A 27858-nucleotide genomic window follows, 5' to 3' on the forward strand; every position below is an offset into this window, starting at 1 on the left:
AATTTCCTACGGTGCTTCTTAAGAAGCACCGTTGGAAAGGCCTTCTTTCGTTGATTACTTCAAAATGACAGCTTGCCAGAAAGAATAATTTCACAGGGAGTTTAGTCCCCTTACTATCTTGCAACCAAGTATGCTTTTTAACAATAATTACGCCAGTTACTTTTTGGATAGCTGCAAATGATGGACTCGGGCTTTAAAAAAAAATAAGGTAGGCCCCCCCCCCTCCCTGACTTTGACCCTTTCTGACCTCTCCAGCCCCACCCCCAAAACAGGAGGGATCATCAGCAAAACAGTTAACCTCATTGAACAAACTTCTCATGATCAACATTCGTGTGTCATCGTCTGAATACATCCCCCCCCCCATTACCTTTGCACGTAATCATGCGCAAATGGTGGGAAATTTAATAACGGTTAAATAAAATGCCAATTTCCCCCCCTGTGGCCTGTGAACAGGTTGGGGCCACCGCAAAATGTTACATCCTTAGTAAGTGTGACATCAATGTGTATGAACTGCTTTTTGGTTTCTTTTTCTAACTTATTTCTCGTGTATAGGTCAAATTTACGTCCAGAATCTTGTGTCGAATGCCGCACCGCTAGCTACTCCAGAGTTGCCGCCAACATTTGACGACAGTTATAGCGGTGAGAGTTGTTCCTTTTCAGGTGTACATTTTTTTGCCCAGGAGTTCAAAGTGAAGAAAAAAAAGTGGAGAAAAAAAAATGGTTGAAATTCCAGTGTTTGTTGCGTGTCTGTCCTGCCCCAAGTCTCGATAAAATACTGCAACACAAACTACTCCAAGTTACATATTCATCGTTTAGATTTCAGAACTGTTTGTAAAATTTTTCTTGTCTTTTTTTGTCCCGTTACCTTCAATTTAGCACATTGAACATTTTTCTAGATACCAGCACTTTTATAAGATTGTTTATTTGGTGTTCCAGAGAGTTCACGGTCAAGCACACAGTAAACAGAAATAAAGTTTACAATACTGCGCACATAAACAAAAATCATATGTGCACAGAACATGTATGACACACTAAAAGGCCAAAAAAAAAAGTCTCCGGTTTCTGGTATGCGCGCGCGTCGCCGTAGCCATGCGCGTCGGCAAAATGAAAAAGTTTTTTTTTCAATGAAAGATGATGTCTCAAAACCGCCAAACTCACTGGTTTGACTGGAATCCTGCTGCTGCACAATTTTAACGTGTTTTTAGATTGGGTTATGGTCGAGAATAAGCTTTATGTGGCCTCTCTGGACTCCCATATATTTGCACTAAGTTTAGTCGGGCACCATTTGCAGTCATCAGCCGACATTTGAAGCAAAAAAATCAGGTAAAAAAAAAAAAAAAAGCCGCGTCGCCGCACCACTTTTTGGGCAAGCTCCATACCAGAAACCGGAGACTTTTTTTTTTGGGCCTAAGCAGCACTTGTTTGGCAGAATGTTCGGAATATTGTTTGTACATGTCTAAATAATCCCGACACTTGTATTGTCTATCATGTCACATATTGGATGCAAAAAGTGGTGGGCAGCCATGAAAAACAAGCCGTAAAACATGTCCATTCAATTCAAGGTCACTAGTTCATAAGGTGGTCAATGGTAGAGTGACCACATGTCTGATTGACCATAGACTGACCGGTCATCTTCCACCACTGTGAGAACATTGACATAACCTGGACAGGTGTCGTTATAAAGGCAATCAATTTATTGGTCACCTTGGACAAGTACATGTAGCAGTCTCCTGTCAAGACAGTGGTATGACCATCAACACAATTCTTATCCACAAAATATAAGTATCCGGCTTTTTTCAAAAGCCCTGGATGATTGATCACCGGTGCCCTGCTCTCAAAGAAGTCACAGGTGCCTCAGCTGGTCACCGGTGCAGCGTTGCAACAGAGGATGTTGATTGCTTTATTGGAGAATGAATAATTCATTGCGCATAGTAATCAGTTTATTTCCGAGTACGTAATACCCCTTACAAACCTCGCATCTATTTAAATGTAAAAGCCTGACCTTTTCGCCTCTCTCTTTTGTAATTATAAATAATTGATGTAAATTAAAATAGAGATATAGCCTTGAAATTGAGGATGATTGTGAAATACAGGAGATGGCTTTCTTTCCTAGAATGTAATGAAATTTATCTTCTACATGTAGGTATCAGTCAAATATTATTCAATATCAATGCACTTCTGAACTTTAATTTTCAAATACATGAACATGTATGTACATATACTTGGCAATATACAACATGTGCTTTTGCTGTAATTTAATAATTAATAATCAGAAATGGATGGATTTGGGGTTAGTATTTGTAGAAAATATTGCTACACTGGCCTGTTTAAAGTTTTCAGTTCATAGATGCTGGGGAAAAAACAAGAAAAAAAATGTTGTTTTTGTGTAGTCTGCTTCCCTGAGCCTAGTTCAGACGAAACAGAGCAATTTATAGACGTCGGGGTATTGTCAGGTCGGGGAACCAGACTAGCTGGCTTGCACCTGTTTTGCAAACAAAATGTGGACTGACTAAATTTGGTTAATTCGGGGAAGTAATTGAAAAAAATCAGTTTTTTTTCCAATGATGGTTGGCAGATCAGCATTGGAAATTGTTACAAAAATTATATTTTTCTTGAACTTATATGACAGCACATCATGATATCACACCAAGTAAGGTATTTCATAATGATTAAGTACTTTTGTCTTTTTATGTTTGCAAATGTTGTAAATTACCTTTGAAGTATGCGTGGTATAATTTACTCTTAAAGAATGGGGGGAAAGAGTTTTTTATTACCATTAAGAATTTTAGTGTTGAAATTGACAAAAAAATGATATCCCCCTCCAGGATTGACGCCAGTGGCTGCATGTACATGTAAGTACATCAGGGACGGACCAAAAAGGAAAAAGTCAGAAATTATTTTCGTTTTTGTTCTGTGTTCTTGTTTCAGGTTTTGATGTGGCATTAGGGGATTTCACTGGTGACAGTCAACCGGAATATGTCGTGGGAGCTCCACGGGGAAATTATCTCGCTGGCAAAGTGAGTGACTTTAACCAGACAGCTGGACAGTGTTTGAAAGCAAAAGTGACCACTTTTTCCCCCAAGAATAACAGGTTTCATTTCCTGGTATTTTGTTTTGATGGCAATTCCGGATGACACCTGTCTTGCAATCTCTGTAATTTTATTTGAACACAGTTAACACTTTCCATTTTACCCCAGTTTTTCCTTGATTCATGAAGGAAATGATACTCTTGATACCAAGAAAAAGAGGTGTTTGATTTCAAATTTAACTTCATTATATGCTTGATTGATTCAAAGTGTTTTTCAAAGTTTTTGAATGATTGGAAACATTTTTGCTGCTTTTTCACAATTCCCTGATAAAAAGTTTGTATGAAACTCTGTTGTACGGGCGGGGATAAGAAAGTGTCCTTTGTGTATTTTGTTCGCCAATTTTTTTTCCAGAATATTCATACAGTGAAAACTCTGATAACTCAAAGCAACTGTTAAGTCAAACAAAGAATCCATTCCCTTCAGTAGTATAACAATGATATACAACCCTGCTTAACTCAAAACTCTGCTTAAAGGGAATATACAACATTTGCAATTATCAAAAAATAAAACTACCAAGTTTTTACGAAATACCTTACTAGGATGTTGGTAAATGACAGTCTAAAGCATCCTGTAAAATTATGGCACCTGGTGTCAAGTCATTTTCAAGAAAATGGTATTTTTGTACACATTTCCAACGGTGGTCGGCCGACCAGCGTTGGAAAAACCTAACTATTTTTCAACTACTGCTCCAAATTTACCATTTTTTCAGCCCAAATTTTGTTTGCTATTGGTTACATGTTCATGAACGGGTGCAGGCCAGCTAGACTGGTTCCCTCGCCTTACAATTTTCCATCATCTATAAATTGATCCATGTTATCTTCTGTGGAGTCAAGGAACCAGACTACTTGAACATTTTTGTTTTTCTTGGTTTTTCCAACCTTTTCGAACACAAAACTTAAAAAATGTCAGTGTAACAATATTTGATCTATTATACTAACCTCTCAAATAGTTCATTTCTGAAAATTACAGCAAAAGCCAATGATGTACATTCCCTTTAAGTCAAATTTTGAACCTGTTCCCTTGAGGTTTGACTTTATCAAGATTTCACTGAATATCCATAGCTCCCTAATCACAGTGCCAATTATTACCCTACCGTTCAGGTCACTATCTTTGACACGGAATTGAACGAGCTGATGGAACTGAGAGGGGAACAGACCTTCTCCTACTTTGGCCACACCGTGGTCGCCGAAGACCTCAACGGAGACGGGTAAGCGACCCTTACGAGTGACCCAAAGAGGGTGCTATTGCACTTCATGCATTTGACATTGACACTGACGTTTCCTTTGCGCTTTCTTAGATTGGATTCATTCTTCGACCATGCTTTTTTTGCCATTGAGGCGGATGGAGAGCATCTTATGGCGATAAAGGAGATTGCCCTTGTGCATGACGGCAAGAGGGCGCTGTTGCTGCTTTTTTTTGCAGTTGACAATGACTGTCCTTTCCTTCATGCTTTCCACATAGCAATGTTGTATTGCAGTACAGTGTTCAAGTAATTTAAAAGTCATAGGCCCTTCACCATGAAGAAACAAACTGATTACAAATAAAGTTTTTGCCTTCTTTATGCGGTAAATCAAACCCTTACTCATAGGAGCATTTTCCATGCACTTGTACTCAAATTTACAGGGAAATGTTCCCATGTATTTGTTCCGTACTCCACAAATTTCACCAAAAGGGGAAATATAGTCTCTTCTAAAAGCTGCTTTTCAGTATTCAAGGCGTAGCTTCCTGATGGTCTGATTTTAAAGGCGTGTGTTGTCTCAGTCAATATTTCGTCTTAAACATCCCCAAATAACCAGAGGGGAAATCGACCGACACACATTTGCGGAGTGGATACAGGCATCCCAGACATTTCAAGTTGTCTTTGGAGAGGCCCCAAATGTGTTAGTTTAGCACTCGGCAGTTACAAGTCTTGTTGAAACTTGGCGCTTTTTGAAGTATTTGTTATTTTTGGGGGGCTGTTTCCAAGTTTACCTTGTCGTTACTGTTAGTATTGACACTAGCAGGCACCGGTTTCACGCTCTATCATTTTGTAGTACTGTTTGCCTTTACTTACATGTACGTCTTTTATTTGTTTTTGCAACTCACCTCTGTTTTTACTGTACACATTCTGTAGAAACTGCCCTGTCACAATTTTATCATCAAAAAGGAAACGTTGTTTTTAGATACTGATCAAAAAAATCAAGATGCCATCAGTTCAGGTTCTGCCTGACTGAATTTTTTTCTCACAAATAAAACATCAGTGGGATGCAGTTGCCATAGCAACCTGATAAGAACAAAATTCCAATATTACTGGCAACTGTTTATGAAAATGGTTTCCTTCTTTAACACATCATTGTGTTCAAATCAGACTTAATAAGTGGTCGTCATGCACACATGTTACCATGACAACCGCTCAGTCTTGCTCTAACCTTGGCAACGAGCTGTTGTTACTGTGGCAACATGATATTATCTGTGACCTCAGCAACCAAAAAATTGTCAGTTAACGCTAGACTGCACTGAATTAGAATAAAAAAAATCCATAAGAATTTGAGATATTTCTTTGACTTGTTTTCGTGATTGATGTGTGGCTCCGTGCAGGTTGGATGACGTCATCGTTGGAGCTCCTTTGTACTCTGACAGGAGGACCACGGTGGAGAAATGGGAGGCGGGAAAGGTGTACATCTACTACCAAAATGCAGACGTGAGTCCTCAAATCTTTATTTGTCAAAAAACATCTTGAAAACCACAAAATTAAAACAAAAAGAGTCTTTTGTTGGGGACTGGGACTTTGCTGGGGACATTTTAAATTGTGTATTCCATAATTTTTATCATTATAATTTTTAATTTTTTGTTTTTTTACCCTAACAGCATAGTTTTTCCGAACCCAGTACTATCACCGGGGAGATGATTAGGTCACGGCTGGGGTCATCCATTGCGTCGCTAGGAGACGTCAATCAGGATGGCTACAATGGTAATGATTGGCTGGGATTTCACCTCATGAATATTAATGAGCTAAGATTCAAATTTCGTCGTTCAAAAATTTATTTTAATCTCACTTAGCTGCGTATTGTTTTTGGTGGCTAACAGAAATTCCCAGTCTGGTTCCCAGACTACCTTATTCATGTGTCCTTGCTGTAGTTCAGATACAGATCGGATGTAGTTTTGTTCTCAAACAGTACATTGCCCTCTGTGTCTTTAGGCCAAAAAAAAAAAGTCTCCGGTTTCTGGTATGGAGCTTGCCCCAAAAGTGGTGCGGTGACGCGGCTTTTTTTTTTTTTTTTACCTGTTTTTTTTTTTTTTTTTTGGCTTCAAATGTCGGCTGATGACTGCAAATGGTGCCCGACTAAACTTAGTGCAAATATATGGGAGTCCAGAGAGGCCACATAAATCTTATTCTCGATCATAACTCCTTCTAAAAACACGTTAAAATTGTGCAGCAGCAGAATTCCAGTCAAACCAGTGAGTTTGGCGGTTTTGAAACATCATCTTGTATTGAAAAAAAACTTTTTCATTTTGCTGACGCGCATAGCTACGGCGACGCGCGCGCATACCAGAAACCGGAGACTTTTTTTTTTTGGCCTTAGCTGTGTTTTTTTAATTTTCTTTGCTTTGCTTTGCTTTTGTGTTCTTTTTGTTGTTGGCCTGCTTTTTATCTATCTGTCTGTTCTGCCAAATCCCCCTCTTCTATTTTGTACCTCAATTGTCTTTCTCACCAAAGTCACCATTCATAATTTTCTTTCAATATGTCAGACATAGCCATCGGGGCACCATACCAAGGTGAGGATCAGGCAGGCGTTGTGTACATCTACTACGGGACACCAAACGGTCTGCGGCTCCGAAGCTCACAGGTAAAGCACACCATTTGCTTGCCTTCTGTGAGATCAAAATTATTTATTATAGGGGGATACGAACCCACAACCAGCAGAAATCTGAACTTGTGCTCTACCAACTGGACATACCCTCTGACTAAGTTTTGTTCTACCTTAAACTCAGAGCATATTTGCAAGTCTTTATTTATGACTCCAAAAAATCTTTTTCTGGTATGAAATTCCCTGAATCTTCCAAAATCCTCCAATGTACAGTAAGCAACTGGCACATAGTTCCACTTTTAATTTCATTTTTTTCTTCTCCCAAATCAGGTTTTGACGCCCGCAGATTTCAACCTTAAGAATGTTACAACGTTTGGCTTCTCATTGACTGGAGGGTTGGATATGGACGAGAATAACTACCCAGGTACACCAGAAAAGATGAAATGGATTCATTATATTCCTCAATAATGTACCAGAACCTTAGCTTGCAAGCCTGAGAACCCTAGAGAACAAAGACAATTAAAGGGGCACTAGGTCCTGAAATCTCCGAAAATTTCATATTTTGGATTGTTTACTTATCCTATTTCAAACATGTGGTTGAAAGGAAACCAACCTAATGTCTTACCGTTCCCGAGAAAAGAGGAAAAATCCCCGCTTGTTTACATCGGACACGACGCGACGGAGTACGAATACATTTTTCGTGTCGTTCCCATACAGTGTACCATATACACGTTGTGTGTCTCGGGAACAGTGGTGACCAAACACCAATGCAAAAAAATGTGGTTTCTTCAACGTCCGCAAAAGGCGAACACTTTACGAATGAAATCACAACAAGCATCCAAACTGCTCGAATTTATGGGGGTCACAAAAGTGGACCCCGAAATTCGTTCTCGCACGCATAATACAGGAATAACACAAAAACGCCCAGTTTTCAAAGGATAGTTGTGTGGATGTTTATATCCTAGTTTTAAATGTTATTTCCAATTAACATAATCTTGTTCAAAGCACGTTTTGTAGCCCAATTGGGCTGTTCCAGGAACTAGTGTCCCTTTAAAGGATCCTTGAAATGAATTTTTCTTAGGATCATATTTTGTGTAACTTTCTACTCGTCTTAAATGTATGAAAAACTGTTTGACATCCCTTTTTGGTTAGTTTTATTGAAAAGTACACTTCTTTAAAACATTAAAATATAATAAATGTCCATGCTGTTCTAGACAACCGAGGGCGCTTTATTACATATTTTCATAAATTTTCTTATCATTTTCACCCTCTTTTCCGTTTTTTTTTGGACAGATCTTTTAATTGGAGCTGAAAACTCAGATTTAGCAGTACTAGTACGGTAAGCCTTGACCACAATTTTTTTTAAAAGCTTCATTATATATTTAAAAAAAAAATTATTATTTTTGAAATTAATTGAGAGCTGCATCATTCATACCATAGTTTCAAAAATGGAAACTCAATTTTGAGAAATGTGTCATAAAAACTAGGGGCGTCACTCGCTTCTCAAAAGTGGGGAGGGGGGACATACCTTGATCAGAACTGATGCGAGCACAAAGCCCTTACGGCGTGGGGTTCGGGGCCCGCTTAAAGGCCCCGGAAAAAATGGATTCTAGATGCTCTGTGGTGTGATCTGAGGCAATTTCTGACCACTTTAACTAATATTTTCTTAGCAAAAGATAATAATTTAAACATCATTCTCAAGGCTGTAGTCATTGGATAAGCTATGGTATTCTCAACTAAAAAAAGGCGTAGGGTTCGGGGCCCGCAAACATTTTGGATTCTAAATGCTCTGTGTGCGATCTGAGGCAATTTCTGACCGCTTTAACTGATATTTTCTTAGCAAAAGATTTGTGTAGTACATAAAAGGGCCCTGTAAATGAGACACGAGTTCAAAAATCTGGAGGGAGGGGGGGGGGGGACATTCGATATTGTGTCCCCCATCCTTCCAAAAGTGGGGGGGGGGGGATGTCCCCCTGTCCTTCCCAGGACTGACACCCATGTAAGAAACAAAAACAAAAAAGATTTGTCAATAGTTTTGTAATTATTGACAGAAAAAAAACTGTTCAAAAGTTGTGCCTTATCCTGTATGGAGACTAATAGTACGGCAGATGGGCGATGGGATTGTGCCTTTGATGATACAAGCATGGCATTTGGCACACAGTCAGAGAATGTTTTAAGAAAGATATTTGGCCGTAGGGCCATCGCAGACTTGTCATTTGAAAACACATACATGTACATACAATAACAAGCAGTGACAGCAATGTTGCGATGGCCCTATAGCCAAATATCTTTCTCATGACATGCACCGACTGTGCGCCAAATGCCATGCTTGTACAGGGTTCGACCTTAACTTTTTTGTTCACTAGCCAGCCGGGCTACTGAAATGGACTCTTAACTAGCCCGCAGGCATTTTCACTAGCCCGCATTTTTTTTTTTCTTATCTCAAATACAAAATTGCGTATTTTCAGGCTCAATTCTGAGACAATTTTGTCATTAACAGATCTAATAATTTAACCCTTTAAAACAGTTGATAAAATTAGACACAAATTGATGGGGTTTTCTTTCTGAATTTAATGATTTATTTCTTCCTGTACGTTCATCTTTGCCGTATCCCAATAATTTTTCACTCGCCAGCCGGGCTAGTTAAGGAATAGTTTGACTAGCCCGCCGCTGTTTCGACTAGCATTTGGCTAGCGGGCTACCGCTAATTTCGAACCCTGTTGTATCATCAAAGACACATTTCCCCCAACTATTTCCCCCATCTGTGCCACTATAATAAATGGTCACCATCCATTGGTTTGAATATTGATGTAATTGTTATTTCTCTTGAATTTTTTTCTGATGTGTTTTTTCCCCTCCTTTTTCCCCCTTTCTTCCCAGGGCTCGACCAGTCATTTCCATAGCAGCTGTCCTATCTATCAGCCCAGAAGGAATCAACTTGGACAACAAAAGCTTAATTCTTCAAGATGGCACACCAGTGACAAGGTGCAGTATAAGAAAGACACAAAACAAAATATTGTAAAATTAAGGCATTTTCCAAATATGATATTTTATGGCGTAGGGTGTGGCTTGGGCGCCTGTTTATTCAGCGAGGTTTGTGCGCTTGCGCGCTGATATGCAAATGTAGGTAAACAGAGGTGAGGTTTTCCTTACTAGAATGGAAAGTCCCTTTGGATTTTAGATATTGTATGGTTGTGGCTTGTAAGCCATTGGTGTGCCATGGTGAATAGCCATAGGCACAGCCTTACTATTCATTAATCAAAGAAAACAAAATTCTTTCCATTGGACAAGTTACAACACAACTTGTTGCTTTTGTTAAAACTAATGCCGGGAAGTTTGAACAGGCAAGTTTGAAGTACGGCAAATTGCAAAACTTCAAAACTTTGATGTACTACACCGAAAAGGTTTTGGCCTAAATTCCAAGTAATTTTTTATGTTTATGTTTTGTTTTCTTGGTTTTCACTTTTGTGTTGTTTTCACTTTCGGCTTTGCTTTATCTCAGTCCTTGTACCTTCTGGAAGCTGTGTGTTTACCTTATCATTGTACAATGTTTCCTGTGTATATGATCCCTTCTTTTTTCTTCCCTTTCCAGTTTTGAAATCACTTCCTGTTTTACATACAAAGGGAAACATCTCCCAGACACTGCACGTAAGTAGTTACTCCTTATGCCCCCCTTCCCAACCCTAACCAAACTCCAGCATCCACCCTAAACCTTCAAAATGTATTCAAGATTCTTCCAAATCACTCGGCAGTTTTGGATGATTTTGAAAGATTGAGGACGCTGGAGCCCAGCCACTGTTATTTCACATGGATTTCACATTTAAATTATAGCACAAAGAATGTGTCATTGGGTTTCTGCATAATGGTTGATATTCTAGGATTACGGATAGTTCCTATCATTTATATTTGATCAGTTTCAGAAATATCTCATTATTTGGGTAGTAGTTGTAGTAAAGTCTGTCACAAGCCAATGTGGCCCATCAGGCCGGCGTTTATCTCCAGTTTCAGTAGCATGAAACAACAGAGAATATTTCTACTCCCCCTGGATGGGATGCTAGTCCATCGCAGGTTACTCCCCAGCTAATGCTGATACCCATTTATACTCCTGGGTGGAGAGAGGCAAGTTGGGGTGAAGTGGCTTGCCCAAGGACACAACGTATGGCCAGCAGCTGGATTCGAACCCCTGACCCTCTGATCATGAGTCACAAACCCTAGGCCCTAGGCCACACTTCCCAGTTTTATTTAAGTATCTTGGTTTTTCTGTGGTTGATTTTGACCCGTCTGCAGTGATACAGTACACGCTGTCTCTGGACACTCTCCAGATGGTCAGCCCGAGGGCGCTGTTCGCCGCGGGCTCAGCGCCGGGTACCAACCAAGACAAGACCAAAATGGAGCTGACCAAGGAAAGTGAATATTGCCGCGTCAGTATGGCTTACGTCAAGGTGGGTATCCAGAACTGGACAGTAGAGGGCGCTGTGTGAAAATTTACGCAAGATTGTGTGAAGAGCAAATTGCATGTTTTTTAGTAATTTAGTTTGAGTAATTTATCCCAGTGGGGGCAATCCTGTTCGTTAGTGTGACATCATCTCAATGCGTACTTCACACGGTATAGCATAGCACGAATGGAATCGGAAGTTAGCGCACCTCGAGCGTTTATCCAATGGGCGCTAGTAATCCGTGGTGTGCACGCGTGTATAACGAACCGGATTGCCCTTAATATTTTCCAAATTTCACCGTTGAGGACGTGTCACAATCCCAATAGACCTTAATCATGCTTCCACCATTTTAGTCATGTTCCCTGTATCCAATAACAGTACTAAATGATAATGTTTTTGTGCAAAAAGGAACCAGACTATTTTTCCTTCCAGCCTCGCTTTGGTTCGAGGATCTGAATGGGAAAAAAATCAAATGGCTGCAACATGATAATTGTCTGTTGTCCTTGAGCTGGACTCTTTACCTCCATCAGCAGGTTGGCAGATCAGAAAATAATTTTCCAAAAAGCTCTTAGTTTTGGTTCAGTGCCTACATCGTTACAGTACAGTTCCCGGTACATTAGTTTCAACCCAACACGGGGAATTGTGTCCTTGGGCAACATGCTTTGTCACAATTGCTTCAATCCAATCATACACCAGGTTGGTGTGTTTGAATACAGATTGTTACTAGTCCAAACATTTTAAAGCCACAGACATAAAATGTAACTTTTCCTTGAAGTTCCATTTTGCAATCTGATTTCCGATTGATTTTTGATGGTGTTTTTTTTTTTTAACCTGTTTGCTGTTCCAGCCGAGCATTCGTGACAAACTGCGACCGATCTCGGTCAACTTGGAGTACGGTTTGAACACCGAGGATGCCGTATATCAAGATTATGAGCTCCAACCGTTCCTGAGCTCGGAATCCTCCTCCGTCACGATGAAGCAGGTATGAAAGGAAGCTCTCAAAATTCACCCGTGGTTAGGGATGAAATTTTCGCCACCCTTAGCACTTTACGCAACACGAAATGTACCGGAACAAATTACCTGAATAAATTTTCTTTTGAAAAATACCATCATTGATATGGCCTTGTCTCAACCCTTCAAACTCAAATTGAAGTTGAAAAACCTGTTTTTTATATAAATTTGTTCACTTTTTTTCAGGTGTACATCAACAACAACTGCGCAGACAACGTCTGCATCCCTGATCTAGAAGTGAAAGCAACGACGTGAGTAATGTAGATAAACAATAAAAACAATGACAACTTACCTAAACTGCTCATAAAAGGAACGCTCATTTTTAGCCGGTGACTGTATATTTTCCCCTTGATTCTGTACACGCAGGTCTACCAGTGAGCTGGTGATTGGCAGTGGTGATTCTATCTTGCTGAACACCATAGTGCTGAACAAGGGGGAGGATGCCTTCTTAGCAACACTGAGGGTTGTCGTGCCGACGGGCGTGCAGTTTGTGCGCGTGGAGCGAAAGCAAGAAGTAAGCCCATTGTCAGAAAGCTTTGTTCACGTTCAGCTTGAAACCTTGTTTTAGCTAAAAAAGCTCCAGGAGTAAATGGCTTCGAAACAATGAAGCAGGGGTGGATCAAGTTTTTTTTTTGGGGGGGGGGGGGGGGGGGGAGAGGGGGTGTGAGGGAGTGTAGCTTTGTTTAGGGAGAGGGTTAGCTGGCATGTGCTACTATAGATCCACAACCGTTTTTGAAGAATATAGTTAGTCAAAATTCTCGATAGCTTATTAAAACGCAAAATTTCTTCAAAACGCAAAATTTCTTCAAAACGTGTATACATTATGTATCCAACATTCTTTCAAAGCATTTATAACCTTTTTTAGTTTCGCTTTCTGTCTAAAAGAAGCTTTTGTCTTTCAAAATATCTTTTCTGATTTTCGTTAAACAGGATTATTCCTTGACCTGTAGCGATGACACGGAAGTGAACACCATCATCTGTGACATAGGAAACCCTCTCAGAGGTAGAAACCAGGTGAGAGATTTTAGAAAGATCTTTTCCCTATGTTTCACGACACCATAATTTGGGAAATATTTTGGGACAAGTTTTGGACAATTTTCGGTCAAATGTTGGCAGGTTTAGCTATTTTGGGAAAAATGTTCTGAAATGTTCACAAATTAACAGGACATGGTGTTAACTCTAACTACAAATGTTTACTGCTCATCATTTGATGGGCAAGTGTGCAGATGATTCAAGAAGAGCGCCCTCAGACCTGTGCGATTTTATCGCTTTTTCCAATATTTTTTGTTTACAGGTGGATTTTGGCTTGAAGTTCTCCAGTTTCCAGCTAAGTGGCGACAAGTCATCGGTGGCATTTGCCATGTCTGCAATGAGGTGAAGAAATCCACATTTTAATTTGAAAAAAAAAAATGATAATGGGAGATATGTTTTTGGGTGGGTGAGTTTTGGGGGGGGATGGTAGTCCGAGTATCACCCGTTATCCACGGAGCCAAGTCTCGTGTATAACGTCTGATATAACTTAGCATGCGTGACATCATTTCATCCTGAAATCAGGACTAAGATTGTGATTGGTCAATTTCGATGCCGCGTTTTTGTAATACAACAACCTATGCAAAAATCTAACTAGTGGGCGTGATTTTTATGCACGCGGGGAGCTCGAATTACACACGCATAGAAGGCGCCTGCTGATTGGTCAGTTTCTCGAGGTCATAGGCAGTCTAGGTACATAATTCGCCGAATCTGTTTACGTAGAATAGACCATGGTCGGCTTGGCCAGAGCCAGGGTCTACTACATGTACATACTCTAGGAGGAGGATGGGAAATGAAGTTTATTAACTAAGCATATTTGGTGTTTTTTTTGGTTCATTTCAGTGAAAATGTTGAGGCCTCCACAGACAAGTTGGTTGACAACTTGGTAAACATCACAGTGGGAGTCAGGGCCGAGGTTGACCTTGTGCTGCTGGGGTAAGTTACTCAAGAGAAAATCCAACTGATTAGTTACGAAATTTCTTGATCATTGTGAAATTATTTGAAGATGTAACAGTACTATTGGTAACACAGTGCTGTTCATAGTAATTTAGAGCACAACTTATAAAAATAACCTGTCTAAAAAGTCTGGTAACAGCGTTCTCAAATTTGGCTCCAGTCCTTGTTTGCTTTTATTAATGACAGGACATTGGGTTCCAGACTGACAATTTGTATTTTCTTTCCTTGGACATCTTGAATCTTGCATCAATTTGATCAATGATCAATTTCGATATTGATTTCAGGCGATCGATACCGGCCCAGGTAGCTTACTCGCCGGAAGGAATCGACAACCCCGAGATCATCAAGGAAAGTGAGGCAGGGCCCCAAGTCGTTCATGTCTACGAGGTACGATGAAGTCTAGGTTCTAGACCAAACAAAAAAGTTACTTTAAGGCCAAAAAAAAAAAATAGTCGGTCTCTGGTCAGACCGAAGTTCCGGAATTGATGCGGCGATGCGGTGTTTTTTGGGGGGTTTTTTTGGTGGTTTTTTTTTTTTTTTTTCAAGCTTGTATTGTACAGACAAGGTGGGTACTATTTTGCTTTTTTGTGTCCTCATTATACATTGGTGTCCTCCATAATTTGCCTTGGTGCCCTTTATCATGTGCCTTGGTGCAATTTCCCCATTCCTTGGTGCTCCTTGGTACAAATATTTGAGGAGGCGCGGCAATAGAGGGCGCTGTTGTAGCTTCCGTGTTAATTTGGAAAAAAAAAAAGGTTGACGCGCATGATTAAAATCGAGGCACATGCTGACCAGAGACCGAGTATTTTTTTATTTTTGGCCTAAGACTGGATTGTTAAGAAATTGAAGGAAATTCATAGAAAACCATGCAAAACTGTATAACTGAAAAACAAAACTTGGCTTTTTATTTTAATGGAACAATAGATTGCAGAGTTATAATACTTTTGAATTAGAGGTTTTGATATTGTTTTAATAAATTAAAATTCAGAACAAGTTTTAGTATTGGCATCACAAAAGTTAATAAAAATGACAAAAAGGACCACTAAAGTTCAGCCTCTGTTCAAGAGTTGTATTTAGTAGGTGGTGCTTCATAAATTTAGTGGGAGCTTAATCTCTATCGTGGACTTGTTCCCAGTATTCAGTCATCAAGAATCAAATCAATTTCTGGTATTGTGTGGCTTTTTTGTTGCCTTCATCAGGTAAGCAACGCTGGGCCCAGTGACGCCGGCCTGATCACCTTTGACGTCTCCTGGCCCATGCTGGATGCTGACAGGAACTTCTTGCTGTATCTCATCAAGGTGGAGCCCAGCTCAGGCAGTCAATGCAGAGTCTCCGGTGAAGTCAACCCTCTGAATCTCACGGTAACAAAGAAATCACGCCATTTTTATTTGTCACGGCAATTTTACTCCATCCTTTACTAGATTTGGGTTAAAATTTGGCTTTTGATGGAGGTGCTAGACGAAAAGTAGTTTGTAGCAAATGAATTTTCAATCGCAATTCCGCTCAGCTTTAGTGTAGATTTTTTGATCGAGTCAATTAAAGGCGATCACAAGTCCAGTCATGATTGACTTGTGATTGACTTGTGATTGACTTGCGATTGACTTGTGATTGACTTGTGATTGACTTGTGATGGACTTGTGATGGACTTGTGATTGACTTGTGATTGACTTGTGATTGACATGTGAAGGACTTGTGATTGACTTGTGATGGACTTGTGATGGACTTGTGATTGACATGTGATTGACATATGATGACTTGGTGTCGACCCTGAACCATCTTCAATGAACAACATGGACTGGTAACCTTTTTTTAAACAAGTTATTTTTGCAATTAGCAAGTTTCTGCACTTAGCCTATGCACGAAACAGCTGTCAGGTTTAAAATAGAAATAATAATTGAACTAACCCCATTCTGTAAATCCAACCTTTTTTGATGGAGTAAACTAATAGAACTGCACCCCTTTTTCTAAATCAAGTTGTATTTCTTTGAAAATACAAATGCAGCTTGAAGAAAATAACCAAGCCAACAACGTGAGCGGCCCCAATAACGCCAGCGTGGAGGTACAACGTCAGCGACGGCAGGCTGACCAGCCAGAGCAGCAGGTCCACACAGCAGACTGCTCCACGAGCAACTGCCTGACCATCAGCTGCACCATCCAGCATCTGAAAGGTGGACAGAGCGAAGTCATTCGGTTCTTGGCCCGGCTCTGGAACAACACTCTGGTTGAGGTCAGTGTCTGGGACACACGTTGTCATTGTAGAGCTACGACTGTGATTGTCAGCTTGTGATGAGCCACATTGGCTTGTGACAGACTTTACTCTCCTTTTTTTGTTTACTTCCCACACAATTGTAATTATAAAGAACCTGGACAATGTGGTCATGGAGCCATACATATATCTCTGATTGGTCAATACATCGTGGGGGCCTTAATGCTACTTTCAAAATCAATGTCTGAATTTAAAGGGAATATACAACATTTGCAAACATCGAAAAATAAAACTACCAAGTTTTTACGAAATACCTTACTAGGATGTTGGTAAATGACACTCTCAAGCATCCTGTAAAATTATGGCACCTGGTGTGAAGTCGTTTTCAAGAAAATTGTATTGATGTATACATTTCCAACGGTGGTCAGCTGACCATCGTTGGAAAAACCTAACTATTTTTCAACTACTGCTCGAAATTTACAAATGTACCTTTTTTTTCAGTCCAAATTTTGTTTGCTATTGGTTACATGTTCATACAGGTGCAGGCCAGCTAGACTGGTTTCCTTACCTTACAGTTTTCTGGCAACTATAAATTGATCCACTTTATCTTTAGTGGAGTCAGGGAACCAGACTACTTGAATATTCTTGTTTTTCTTGGTTTTTCCAGCATTTCCGAACACAAAACTTCAAACATGTCAGTGTAACAATATTTGATCTATTATACTAACCCCTCAAATATTTCATTTCTGAAAATTACAGCAAAAGCCAATGATGTACACTCCCTTTAAGGTCAAATTTTCAGAATCTTGGCTAAACCTGTTTTATCATAAAAATCATGTCCATTGTGTTTTCTCATTGTCTATATTTAGACGACCTTTGACCGGTTAGTGATTTCCTCCCGAGGTGTTGCCAAGGTGATCAACCTTCCATACACGATAGACCCGCCGGAATTACCTCAAGTCATGATGGAGGTAGGGAAACTTAACAGCAAGACGAAAGTTAAAATTACCAATGTATTTTTTTATGATTTTATGGTTCTGCTAGACCGAAAATATTAGTAAGCAGATTTACATACCAAGCTGAAAATATACCGAGTACCGGCTATATGCAGTATGCACCACATGGAATTTTTGCTGGTAACCCGTTATAATGGGTAGAGCCAGAATCACACCCAGAGGAAGGTACATTTTTTATCAGTAACCTAAGGAGTATTATGTTTATTCATGAGGAAAGAACAATGATGTCACAGCATATTACTGTCGTCAGGTTACCACAGTAGCCTAGTGGTTAGTGGGATAAGATTCTGATCAAAAGACCTTGGTTCGAATCATGTCCATTTTTCATCTGCTGTTTTTCTTCTCCACATTTATCTTAAGGATTATTTTAATTGAAGGGAAAAAGAAGTCCGAGACCTAACTTTCTTGAAAAAAAATATCGCGCACCGCTAACAGGGCCCAAGTGTACTTTCCTTCAGGTGTGATATTGGCGCTACCGTTATTATGCCTAGCCAAACTTTTTGAAGCTCAAGCAAATTTGTATTTTCTTTTTCTTGCAGGTTTCAACGATAGCAAGCCCCGATGAACCTGTTGTAAAGAGGGTGCCCATTTGGATTATAATTGTTGCCGTGATAGGAGGCCTGCTGCTTCTACTAATTGTCATCTTAGTGCTGTGGAAGGTAAGTTCCAATCGTGGGTAAATCACGTCTTTGGTGTTTTTTTTAAGGTACAGGCATGTTAAAAGCTTGGCTTCATACTTTCCTTCAAAAGTTGATTGAAAAGTAAAATAAAACCCTACAAATTTAACCTTAACTCCCCAGGCAGTTTTGCTAGGATGCAACCTCAATCCTGCAAAATCCTCCAACTGCCTCCATGTACAAATTGCATACAGCCTCAATCCTGCAAAATCCTCCGTTACTTAGTGAATGTGGTACTTGGAGGAGTAACGTCTGCCTCGATCCTGCAAAATCCTCCGGCAATCACTCAATATGTCGAGGCAGAGCCAGTGACATCCTGGAGCAGAACAGAGGATTTCAAGTATAATATAGGCCTACATTTATGTACGTTTGAGCATAAACAGCGCAAGGTCCGGCCCAGGACCTTGACACAGTGCATCCTCCAAAAACAGCCACACATTTTTGCCATATAGCCTCAATCCTGCAAAATGACCAACTTCCATTTTGTTTCATATATAAAACTGACTTGTGTCTTCCGTCCTTTCTTTATCTTTCCCTAGTGTGGCTTCTTCAAAAGAAAGAAGTACTCACCCATCGCATCGGACGAGAAGAGAGCAGATTTATGATGAGGCTGAAACGGACCACCAAAAGACTTAGACAACTCTATTACCAAATACTGACGCATTTTTTACTAAAAAGTACACGTATGCACGCATGCCTTCCAAAAAAAAGCACTAGTTTTTACCATTATTGTTCAAATGCATGCATTTGTAAAATGTGTTTTTGAAACTTTCACTCATTTCTTAAAACCGTGTTTTCTTGAAAGTAATTTGTTTTTTGCAACATGAAGGAGCAATGGTTTTGTAATGTAAGGCATCTCTCTCAAATGGTAAACTCAAAAACAATTTTTCGTGAAGGGGTGTCATCCAAAGTTGTTAACGTGAAACAGGCGACCCCTCGGGATAACATCATTTGAGATTTCGTCATCTTTTGAATGTCACGGTTTCTTTCGGTTCTGTGTATCACACCAAATTCTAAGAGGTTTTTGAAATCCGTCTGTTTTTGATGTATTTGCCTTCTCGAAAAAAAGTCTTCCACTATAACTGTTTACTTCCTAGTCAGTACTGTAATTTTTGTTTTTCTTGTTGAGCAGCGTGTCTTGAAGTTGTATTTAGAAGAATTTGTTTTTTAGATTTGTGTGTACTACGCTGAATTTTTGCAGGTTGAAAATGTTGACCTTATTTCCCACATTCTGTATTCATTTGTTTAAGTGTTTGGTTTGAATGTTTGAGAGAAATAATTCCGTGAAGTTCAGAGTTTTATGTGTTTGTGAGTGTGGGAACAAACTGAGTGACGGACAAAGCGAGAACAGATTTACTAATGCTACAGACAACATGACTGAATTTTGTATATTTCATCCACCAGCAATTTTTCAAGCATACAGCTGCTGCAGCATGTTCAGAAATAAATAGGAAAACATACCCTAGTTGGTCATTTTTATACCAAATAATTCCACCCAAACTTTTTAAAAGAGCTTCAGTTTTAGCTGGGTTTTCTGTGGTAGTAAAATTTTACCTTTTTTTGGTTGAAATGTGTGTGTTATATTTCCATGTTTTTACATCTTTTTTATGGTAAAGTTTCAGCAGAACCTTTGAAGTGAAAACTGGATGTGTTTTAGTTGAGAAAACAAAATTAAAATATGATCGCTTTGACCTGAGGTTCTGTAGATAATCTTGCAGCATGAAGCAAATTGCTTTTTGGACCAGATTTTGAATTCTTAAACTAATCATTTGGATCATGCTTAGTATCGCTCGCCCTGTACAGTGTTCACACTCCAAAGCTGCTCGTAAGCAAAAAATCTGCTCGGGCACCAGTCAAAGGGAATACCCATTACATGTCATTTTAGCTGGCACCCTGTTCTTGCTAAGCTAATATTTTCCAAGTTAAGCTCATTTCTGTGGTTGTGTACATGTATATTTTTCTGCACCTAGAACAATTTGAGTTTAGTGTTGCAGATAAAATCCGGAGGCTTATGACTTGTAAAATCATGAAGAGGTATATTTTAGAGTAGTCTTTTTTTATATAAAAAAACAAAGCAATACTGAAGAAGCAAAGTGATATTATCTAGAAGTTTGAAGTGAACTTGTAAAGGAGTCGATTTTGATTTAATGGTTACTACATAACGTACACTGAATAGAGCAGGTGAAATGGCCAACTGTAATTTAAACCCGCACTCTCTGGCTGGCAATATCAACAAGGCCAGCCCAGCAGTCAAAATAAATCAAGTGACTGCTTTCAACAGTTGAGTGCACCCTGCCTTCATGAAGCAGGATTGACTGGCTGCGATTGTTATGAAACCTGATACAGCTATGCTTTGACTGAAGGAGATTGATAAGCCAGCTGTGCCTACCAGTCACCTGCTTTTGTCTGTTGATGGAATTTGACTGTCACAGTGCCTACAAGAAAATATGATCTGACTGTTGGTGACTAGCCTGTGTAAAAGGCATGGCAGGGGAACAGGATTGAATTTTTGACTGTCTGTGACTGATCAAACAAAAGGAAGGTTAAGCGTATTAAGCTGTGCTAAAGCTTGCTCGTGCATGAAGATATCGGTTGTGGAATCTTTGAGCGGAATTCTGCTTCTGAAGTAACGTTCTCTCTGCTGTGCGTACTGCTTATGGTCTCCATGAAGCGGAAATAGTTTCGGCTAGCAGAAATTTCTGCGATTAGCGGTACCCTAAAATTAACTTTTAGCTGATTTGTTTTCCCATTTTGAGTCACGCGACTGGAAACTACCTATTTGATTCGCCCAAATGGTATGGCTTCCAGGATACCATGGTGCAGTTTATAGACGAATCAATGACCGAAATAGCCTGCAAAACAGACTATTTAAGTGCAGTATAACCTACTTTATTCATAAAAAAAATTGTACTTCTGATAAATCTTAAGTGTTAGTTTGAATGATAATGTGCATTTGTGTTTATGAAGAAAGGGCAAATCAAAAGGACTAATTTTTGTGATTTTAATATTTTATATTTATAGATACGAATGTATGTTGTAATGTAATTTTTTTGGTGTTTTATCATGTAGGGCATAAATATAAATTACTTAATATTCTGATTTTTTATTGTGTAGATATGTTTTGTTATTGTTGCTAACAAACTCAATTACCAGGTCATTCAGTTGCCAGAGATTCGTTTAAAAGTCTTAATTTTTTAGTTTTTAGTTTAGCAGTCGGGAAAAATATAAATTAGTGGTGATTTTTTTCCTCAAACGAAGCTGGTGAGGAAAAGAAAAGTGCTACTAAAAGTACAGTGCTGAAACTGTATAAACTGCCCTACTTCCGTAAACTGTGTTAACAATAATATCTGGTACCTAGACTCCGTTTCTTTTACACCATGCACATTTCATCTACAGTTTGTGACAGGGTCTGGTGCAGTTTGTTGGAAAGTGTTGTTGGAATTTCAGACAAGATTCTAAGCAGGCATTGCAGTGCTGCGCCATTTTATGACATCAGGACTTCTTTTTTTCCCCGTTCATTTTCCCATTTTAAAAAACCATTCTCTCCATTAAGACAACTCTAAGATTCTTTGTTTCAGTGCCGTCTTGAAATTTGTCTACAAGAAGGGTTTAATGTGTTCAACCTTTTTCTTGGCGTTCACAGCTAAGTTACATGGTTTGTCGGCTGTTTGGGAAAAGTGGTCTTAGAAGTCTATCAATGAGAAACTAGGTCTAGACCTGATTGTAATTGTTTTGTCCATTGTAGATCATATTCTCTTTCTTAAAATTGATGTTCAGTCCAAAAATTCAATTCTTTGCCACTTTTTTAAATCTCATATTGACTTTGAGCGATTAAGGTTTATTTTCATGTCCAGCTTTTATTTTTCCTTTTTTGAAACATCTTTTTTTTTTGCATTGAATTTGTAGAGCTTCAAGTCTTTGTAATTAGCCCTTGTGACTCAAAATAGAGAAGTCTAAAACAAAAGCTGTCCGTAAAAATTAAAGTATTTTAGTAGAGAAATGTTAGATTTTTGTAAGCATAAATATAAACTAATGCAATGCATTGTAATATGTCTTTCTATAAAACAATTTTTATACTACAATTGTTAAAACTGATCAGGTTTAATTAAGATTTTAAAAGGATCTATCCGACTTAATAGGTTAAACATGCATTTCTAATCGAAATGGGTCAAAAATACCTTTTTTTCCCAAAACAAACCAACCCAATGTTGCTTGTGATGTAAGATAAGCTCATAGCAATTGTTGTTCGGCTTTCATCGGAATCTCTAGGAAACTCTTATTTCAGGCAGTTTTTGTTTAAATGGTAAGGGGTTAAACTTGCATTTTAAATTAAATTGCGTCAAAAACTAACTTTTCCCTAAGCAATCCCGAAAATGCTTCTGATGCGAGATAAACCTACCGAACAAGTTGTTATGCTCTTTATTCGAAAATTTATGACATCTGTTGTAAAATGCATTCTTTGCCAAATATTGAAAGAAAAATTATTGGTAAGGGGTTAACCTTGCATTTTTAAATTAAAAAAAATATATCCGCAAATTAACTGTCATGAAAAAAAAACCCAAAGTGCTTATAATGCAACAGAAACTTATTGCAATGGTTACTACGCCTTATACGTGAAAAATTGAGAAAACGGTAAGGGTTAACCTTGCACTTGTTAATAAAATTGTGTCAAAAATCAACTTTTATTCAAACAACCCCAAAATCACTTTTGATGCAAAAATAACACATTTCAATAGTTTTCAAGCCCTTATTCTGGAGATTTGGTGAATAACTATGAAAATTCATTTGAGCCAAAATAAAAAAACGGTAAGGGGTTAACCTTGCTTTTTTAATAGAATTCGGCAAAAAATTAAATTTTTCGAAAACAAGAAAAATTTCACTTTTGATGCATGATGAACTCATTTCAACAGTTTTTAAGGACTTATTTTGAATATTTGTATGTTAAAAGAAAATTGTTTTTTCAGGCAATTTTTTTTAAAAAATGGTAAGGGGTTAACCCTGCTTTTTAATAAATTGTGTTAACTTAGCTTTTCCCCAAAATCACTTGAGATGCAAGATATAACAATTTCAACAGTTGTTAGGCCCATATTTTTAAGGTTTGGTGACTATATTAAGAAAATCAATTTTTAGCCAAATTTGAAAAAACGGTAAGGGGTTAACCTTGCTTTTAAATAAAATCAAGTCAAATTTTTTTTTTCCAAAAATAACCTTTAAGTGTTTATAATGCAAGATAAACTTATTGCAATGGTTGTTAGGCCCTTATTTTGAAGATTAATATATGGAATTTTTTTCAAAATTTGAAATTAAAAAAATGGCAAGACAATTTGCAATTGATCAAGCCATTTGTTTGGAAATTTCAAGAAAATATGGCGTTGCAACCGGAAACCAGGGCGTATTTTACATAAATTACAAATGTTAAAAAATATGTTGGTGGATGTGTATGTTTTAATTTGTTTATCATTTACCGTGATAAAAATAATCTGAGATATTTTTGGCCAGTGCAACTGTCTTACATTTGCTCTATTATGGGAAAAACTTTTTTTAAGTGTTAACAGAAAGTGTCATATTACCATGTAGTGTACTGTAAGTTTGTAAATTGATGTATATTTTTTTACTGCTGTTTTGTAAAAAAAACTAATGAAGAAATAAATTCGAAAACCATGCTATGGCAAGCAAAATAACACTGTTATACACTTGTTCTTATGTCCGTCTTGTGCCTTGAAAAATAAACAATTTTTTATTCCCAGCGAAGCTATGTATCTAGGTTTAATACTTCCCTTAGAACTGACCAATGTTTAAGTATAAATATAAGTAAAAAAACCAAGTCCCAAATTCCTACCCCAAACCGAAGTATAAGTATAAAGTATAAGTATGAACCATCCAGCTAGTAAATTCCCCAGTGAGTTGATCAGCCCAAACCTAAGTCCCAAGTTCCTACCCCAGACCCAAGGCTTCTACCCCTCAGCCTCCAACTCTCTCTGGAGACTAAGTCAGAACAACCTAAGGGTTTTAATTACCAGAATCCTTACTTTTTTAAGAAAAACCCAGTGGTGTAGCGGTAAGAGTGTAAGGCTACATACCCAAGGGTTCCCGGTTCAAGTCCTACCCATGCACAATTTTGTCAGAAAAGATAGTATATATTTTGAAAAAGTCTAAAAGCTCCTCAGGACGGGCCCAGGACCTGAACCGGGGACATCCCGGTTCGGATCCTGAGCTCGTCCTACTGAGCCAACTGCTTCTTGATAAATTTGTGTTCGGACCTTATATATAAACCTTAGGTTAAAACATTGCAAAACAATCATGAATATTCATTAATGCATATTCATCAAATGCAAATAAATACAAGCTGCTCATAAAAAAAAGATACCATTATGCAAATTTCTGGGTTTCGTTCAGTATATGCCAATGAAGGCAGGGAACAAGATGCTCGTCTAAATTTGATTACTTGAATGATCCTCGAGCTACATCAAAGCATATCCAAAATTTGTGGTTCCAATTTATATTAAAATGGTAAGGGGCTAACCTTGATTAACTTATCCCCAAACAACCCAAACTTACATTTAATGCAATTTAAAAGCACTAACAGTTACTGCAAGGATCTCGGTTTTTAAAATTGTGAATTAAAAAAACAACTGACAGAATAAATGCAATTTAACGCAAGATATGCTGTCAAACTCATTTATTTGTACTTTAAAATAGATTTTAACTTTAAATTGTCTGAAAAATTAATTTTTTCATTAAACAACCCCAAAATGACCCAATAAGATGAACATATTGAAATAGTTTCTAACCCCTCATTTTGATCATTTATGAAAGTTATAACATTATTTTTGGGCCGATAATTTGAAAAAAAGTGCCAAGGGTAAACCTTGCATTTTGAATCAAATTGTGTCGAAATTTAACTTTTTTCTCGAAAGACCCAAAAATGACTTTTGATGCAAGATAAACCTATTAAAATATTTGTTAGGCCTTACTTTTGAGAATTTATGGAAAAGCTGGATTTTTTTGTCATTGGCGCAAACCATGCGCTAAATACAGTTAGAATAATGTACTTAGGGTTTATGATGCCACAAGTCACAAAAGTATTTATTTTTTGGAAATTATTGTAACTTCTTCTAAGAATTTAATTATTTAGGACATTTCAATTTAAAAAAAAAAAAACATCAAAAATAAAGCGAACATGCATTAAAAGATGAAATTGAGATGATAACAAAATACATGTCAGTGAAATTACTACATACAAGTTTAAACATTTTTCTTTCATAAAATGTATTAAATAGCATGACCGGATTTTTTGTTTTTAAATTGACTTGCTTGCTGTAACCATGGCAACATCATCATCTTGTTAAGTGTTTAAGCCACTCAGCTACGTTGCATGGACCATGAGCCTTCAGTCAAAAAAAAAAGGAAAAGAACAAATTAACAAAATAATTTTGTTTTTTTTAACACAAGTTAATTAAGGCTAAATTCTGAGATCGAATATTTTTCTTTGAGGGCAAATTGAATGGCGTTTTGGATCAGCAGATATTTCTTCCAAATAAACCTGCTCCAGAAATCCCAAACTTGTGAATTTCACAATGTAAAATAATTGTACAAAGCATGATTTGATATAACTAAGTAGGAAGCTGCGGTAACTAGGTTTCTTTGCTTGTGCAAAACAAAATTTTTGACATCTTATCAATTATCCGAGTTGACTGCTTTATGCAAATTCAGTTTCTAATAGGCACTTTCATTGGACATTATCAACCATTTTGCATTGCTATCAAGCAAATATAACAGTTCTTGCATCGACTTCAAAGTAATAATGTGATTAGGGTTACGTACAAACAGGGACAGCCATTTTGTGACAAATGTCCAGTCTGTTCATAAGTATAAATCCTGATTAAAAAATATCATATTCTTCACATTGGCTCTGAGTTTTCTAGGTTTTGACTGATAGCATTCCTCCAGGGTACATCTTCTTAAATCAGACAACATTAGGGGATCATTAAATGTTATGCTTACTTTGTGACTTTATTTAAAATATTTGTCCTTTGGTTAAGTACGCAACACTTTTAAAAACAATATCCATCGTATTTTCTAAAATCCAAAACCAGTTACCCTTTGCAGGTGAGGTTATTTGTTCAAAGCTTGCAATGTTTACAGCAAAAATTGAGAGACCAAGATCCTAGTTTTATCATCAAAACTAAAAAGTCTTCTCAAATTTCACACTTTTAGGCCCGTTAGTGTGGAATTGCCCATGCATAGGGTCTGCCCTCGTATTTTTCATATTTTACAGGTTGTGAGGGATTTTCCAGCATTCGTATGTTTATATCGCAAGATTAGCAAATCTCTGCTCACAGGAAAACGCAAGCACAGAATTCTGTGAGAATCAAATTTTGCCAAGCTGATCAACTCACCTTTGATCAAATGTTGCGTTGCTGCAGTAGGATTCTTCTGAGACAGTTTGTTGGATGTCTGTCAGTGTGTCGCCAGCGTGAGGTGACCAGATCAATTATCTGCAACAAATGACAAAGAAAAAGAAGGATTAGTCTTTTGGTCTGAATGCACATCTTGGAGAAATACATCAACCAAATTCGCGTGACCTGCTCTGAGAAAAAGAGTCCGAGATGTTATGTCTCTGAAAATGTTACCTCACAATTTGTTTCATTTTTTTGAAAATCTTTTTAGGAAGTTTTTTTGGAAAGTCGTGTTTAGGCATGTTAAGACCTGGAATGAGAGAAAAAACGTCACTGGTTTCGTGAAGAGCCACGTGTCAAAAATAACCATTTTTTTTTATTTTCGATTTGTTCACTATTTTAAAAAAAAAATTGTACATGACCATTTGGACATGTTTCTGTAAGCAAAACATCATTTTTTTCCAAATAACAGTAATGATGCTATTGGCAGAGATCTCGATAAATGCATTTTGCATTTTCACGAAGAGCCACATACGTTTTGGCCCCTTGAACACGTACAAAACCTATTGCAAAGAAAGGCGTAAAGAAGGTCGACTGAGATTTTCGTTTTCATGAAGAGCCACATATCTTTGTTACATTCTCAGCTGCATGCACATGCGCGCGCCCCGTCCATATGGAAAAACACATTGAATAGAAAGGGCCAAAACGTAGGAAACTTGAATTTAAGAGACAAAGAGACAAATTATCTTTACTTTAATTTTCACTAATACCTTCCATTAATTCTTAGTACTGGGTTCACTTTAAAATTCAGCTCTCATAGAATCACGTGAAGTTTCCTTACTGCACACAATATTGCAAAGAAGTATTTTTTTGGCGGTTTTAAAATAGGAGAAACCTCTTTAGCGATCATATTGAATTTTTTTTTTAAAAATCCACATGCTCTTCGTGAAAACAGTGAATGATTTAAAGGAAATGAAGTTTTGAATTTCTTTCTTTCTGGGCAAAGTTTCAGGTTTCAATGTGGTCCAAACTTTCAGAAATATATGACAGAATGATGCAAAGATTTCATTGATGCAATAGTTTATTTTGCTTCCTCCCCAAAACATTGTGACATTTGGGCAACTATAGACTCAATTTCTGAGAGCAGGTCAAATATCCTGGTAAGGTCAGTTTAAACAGGGCTACCACGAGAAGGTCCCAGGATACCAGCCCCAACGCGCTTTCAGTATCCCAGCAGGCACCGACCGTCA

At 38.0% G+C, this 27858-nt stretch overlaps 1 protein-coding gene and 1 long non-coding RNA gene across 3 annotated transcripts in view; one reads left to right on the top strand and one right to left on the bottom strand.

The window, feature by feature from the left end:
• LOC119719439 (integrin alpha-8-like) overlaps positions 1-23890 on the top strand; it is a 73131-nt gene extending 49241 nt beyond the window's left edge. For both annotated transcript variants that reach the window (XM_038188895.1, XM_038188896.1), the window contains 23 exons: positions 553-639; positions 2929-3017; positions 4190-4296; positions 5667-5769; positions 5937-6039; positions 6819-6916; positions 7208-7301; positions 8171-8216; positions 9758-9862; positions 10470-10525; positions 11165-11319; positions 12161-12295; positions 12511-12575; positions 12691-12838; positions 13255-13338; positions 13619-13698; positions 14197-14289; positions 14595-14697; positions 15510-15671; positions 16313-16537; positions 17386-17487; positions 18072-18191; positions 18749-23890. In XM_038188895.1, the coding sequence (XP_038044823.1) occupies positions 553-639; positions 2929-3017; positions 4190-4296; positions 5667-5769; positions 5937-6039; positions 6819-6916; positions 7208-7301; positions 8171-8216; positions 9758-9862; positions 10470-10525; positions 11165-11319; positions 12161-12295; positions 12511-12575; positions 12691-12838; positions 13255-13338; positions 13619-13698; positions 14197-14289; positions 14595-14697; positions 15510-15671; positions 16313-16537; positions 17386-17487; positions 18072-18191; positions 18749-18814 (2426 nt within the window). In that variant the 3' untranslated portion in view covers positions 18815-23890. The remainder of the gene's footprint in view (positions 1-552; positions 640-2928; positions 3018-4189; positions 4297-5666; positions 5770-5936; positions 6040-6818; positions 6917-7207; positions 7302-8170; positions 8217-9757; positions 9863-10469; positions 10526-11164; positions 11320-12160; positions 12296-12510; positions 12576-12690; positions 12839-13254; positions 13339-13618; positions 13699-14196; positions 14290-14594; positions 14698-15509; positions 15672-16312; positions 16538-17385; positions 17488-18071; positions 18192-18748) is intronic.
• Positions 23434-27833, bottom strand: LOC119719440. The gene is made up of 2 exons (XR_005269934.1): positions 26609-27833; positions 23434-25597 (listed from the first exon to the last, which is right to left on the bottom strand). It is a non-coding gene; the product is annotated as an uncharacterized LOC119719440 (long non-coding RNA).
• Positions 27834-27858: the final 25 nt, after the last annotated feature.

The sequence above is a fragment of the Patiria miniata genome, unplaced genomic scaffold, assembly GCF_015706575.1.
Source record: "Patiria miniata isolate m_02_andy unplaced genomic scaffold, ASM1570657v1 HiC_scaffold_8, whole genome shotgun sequence".
Classification (NCBI taxonomy): Eukaryota; Metazoa; Echinodermata; class Asteroidea; order Valvatida; family Asterinidae; genus Patiria; species Patiria miniata.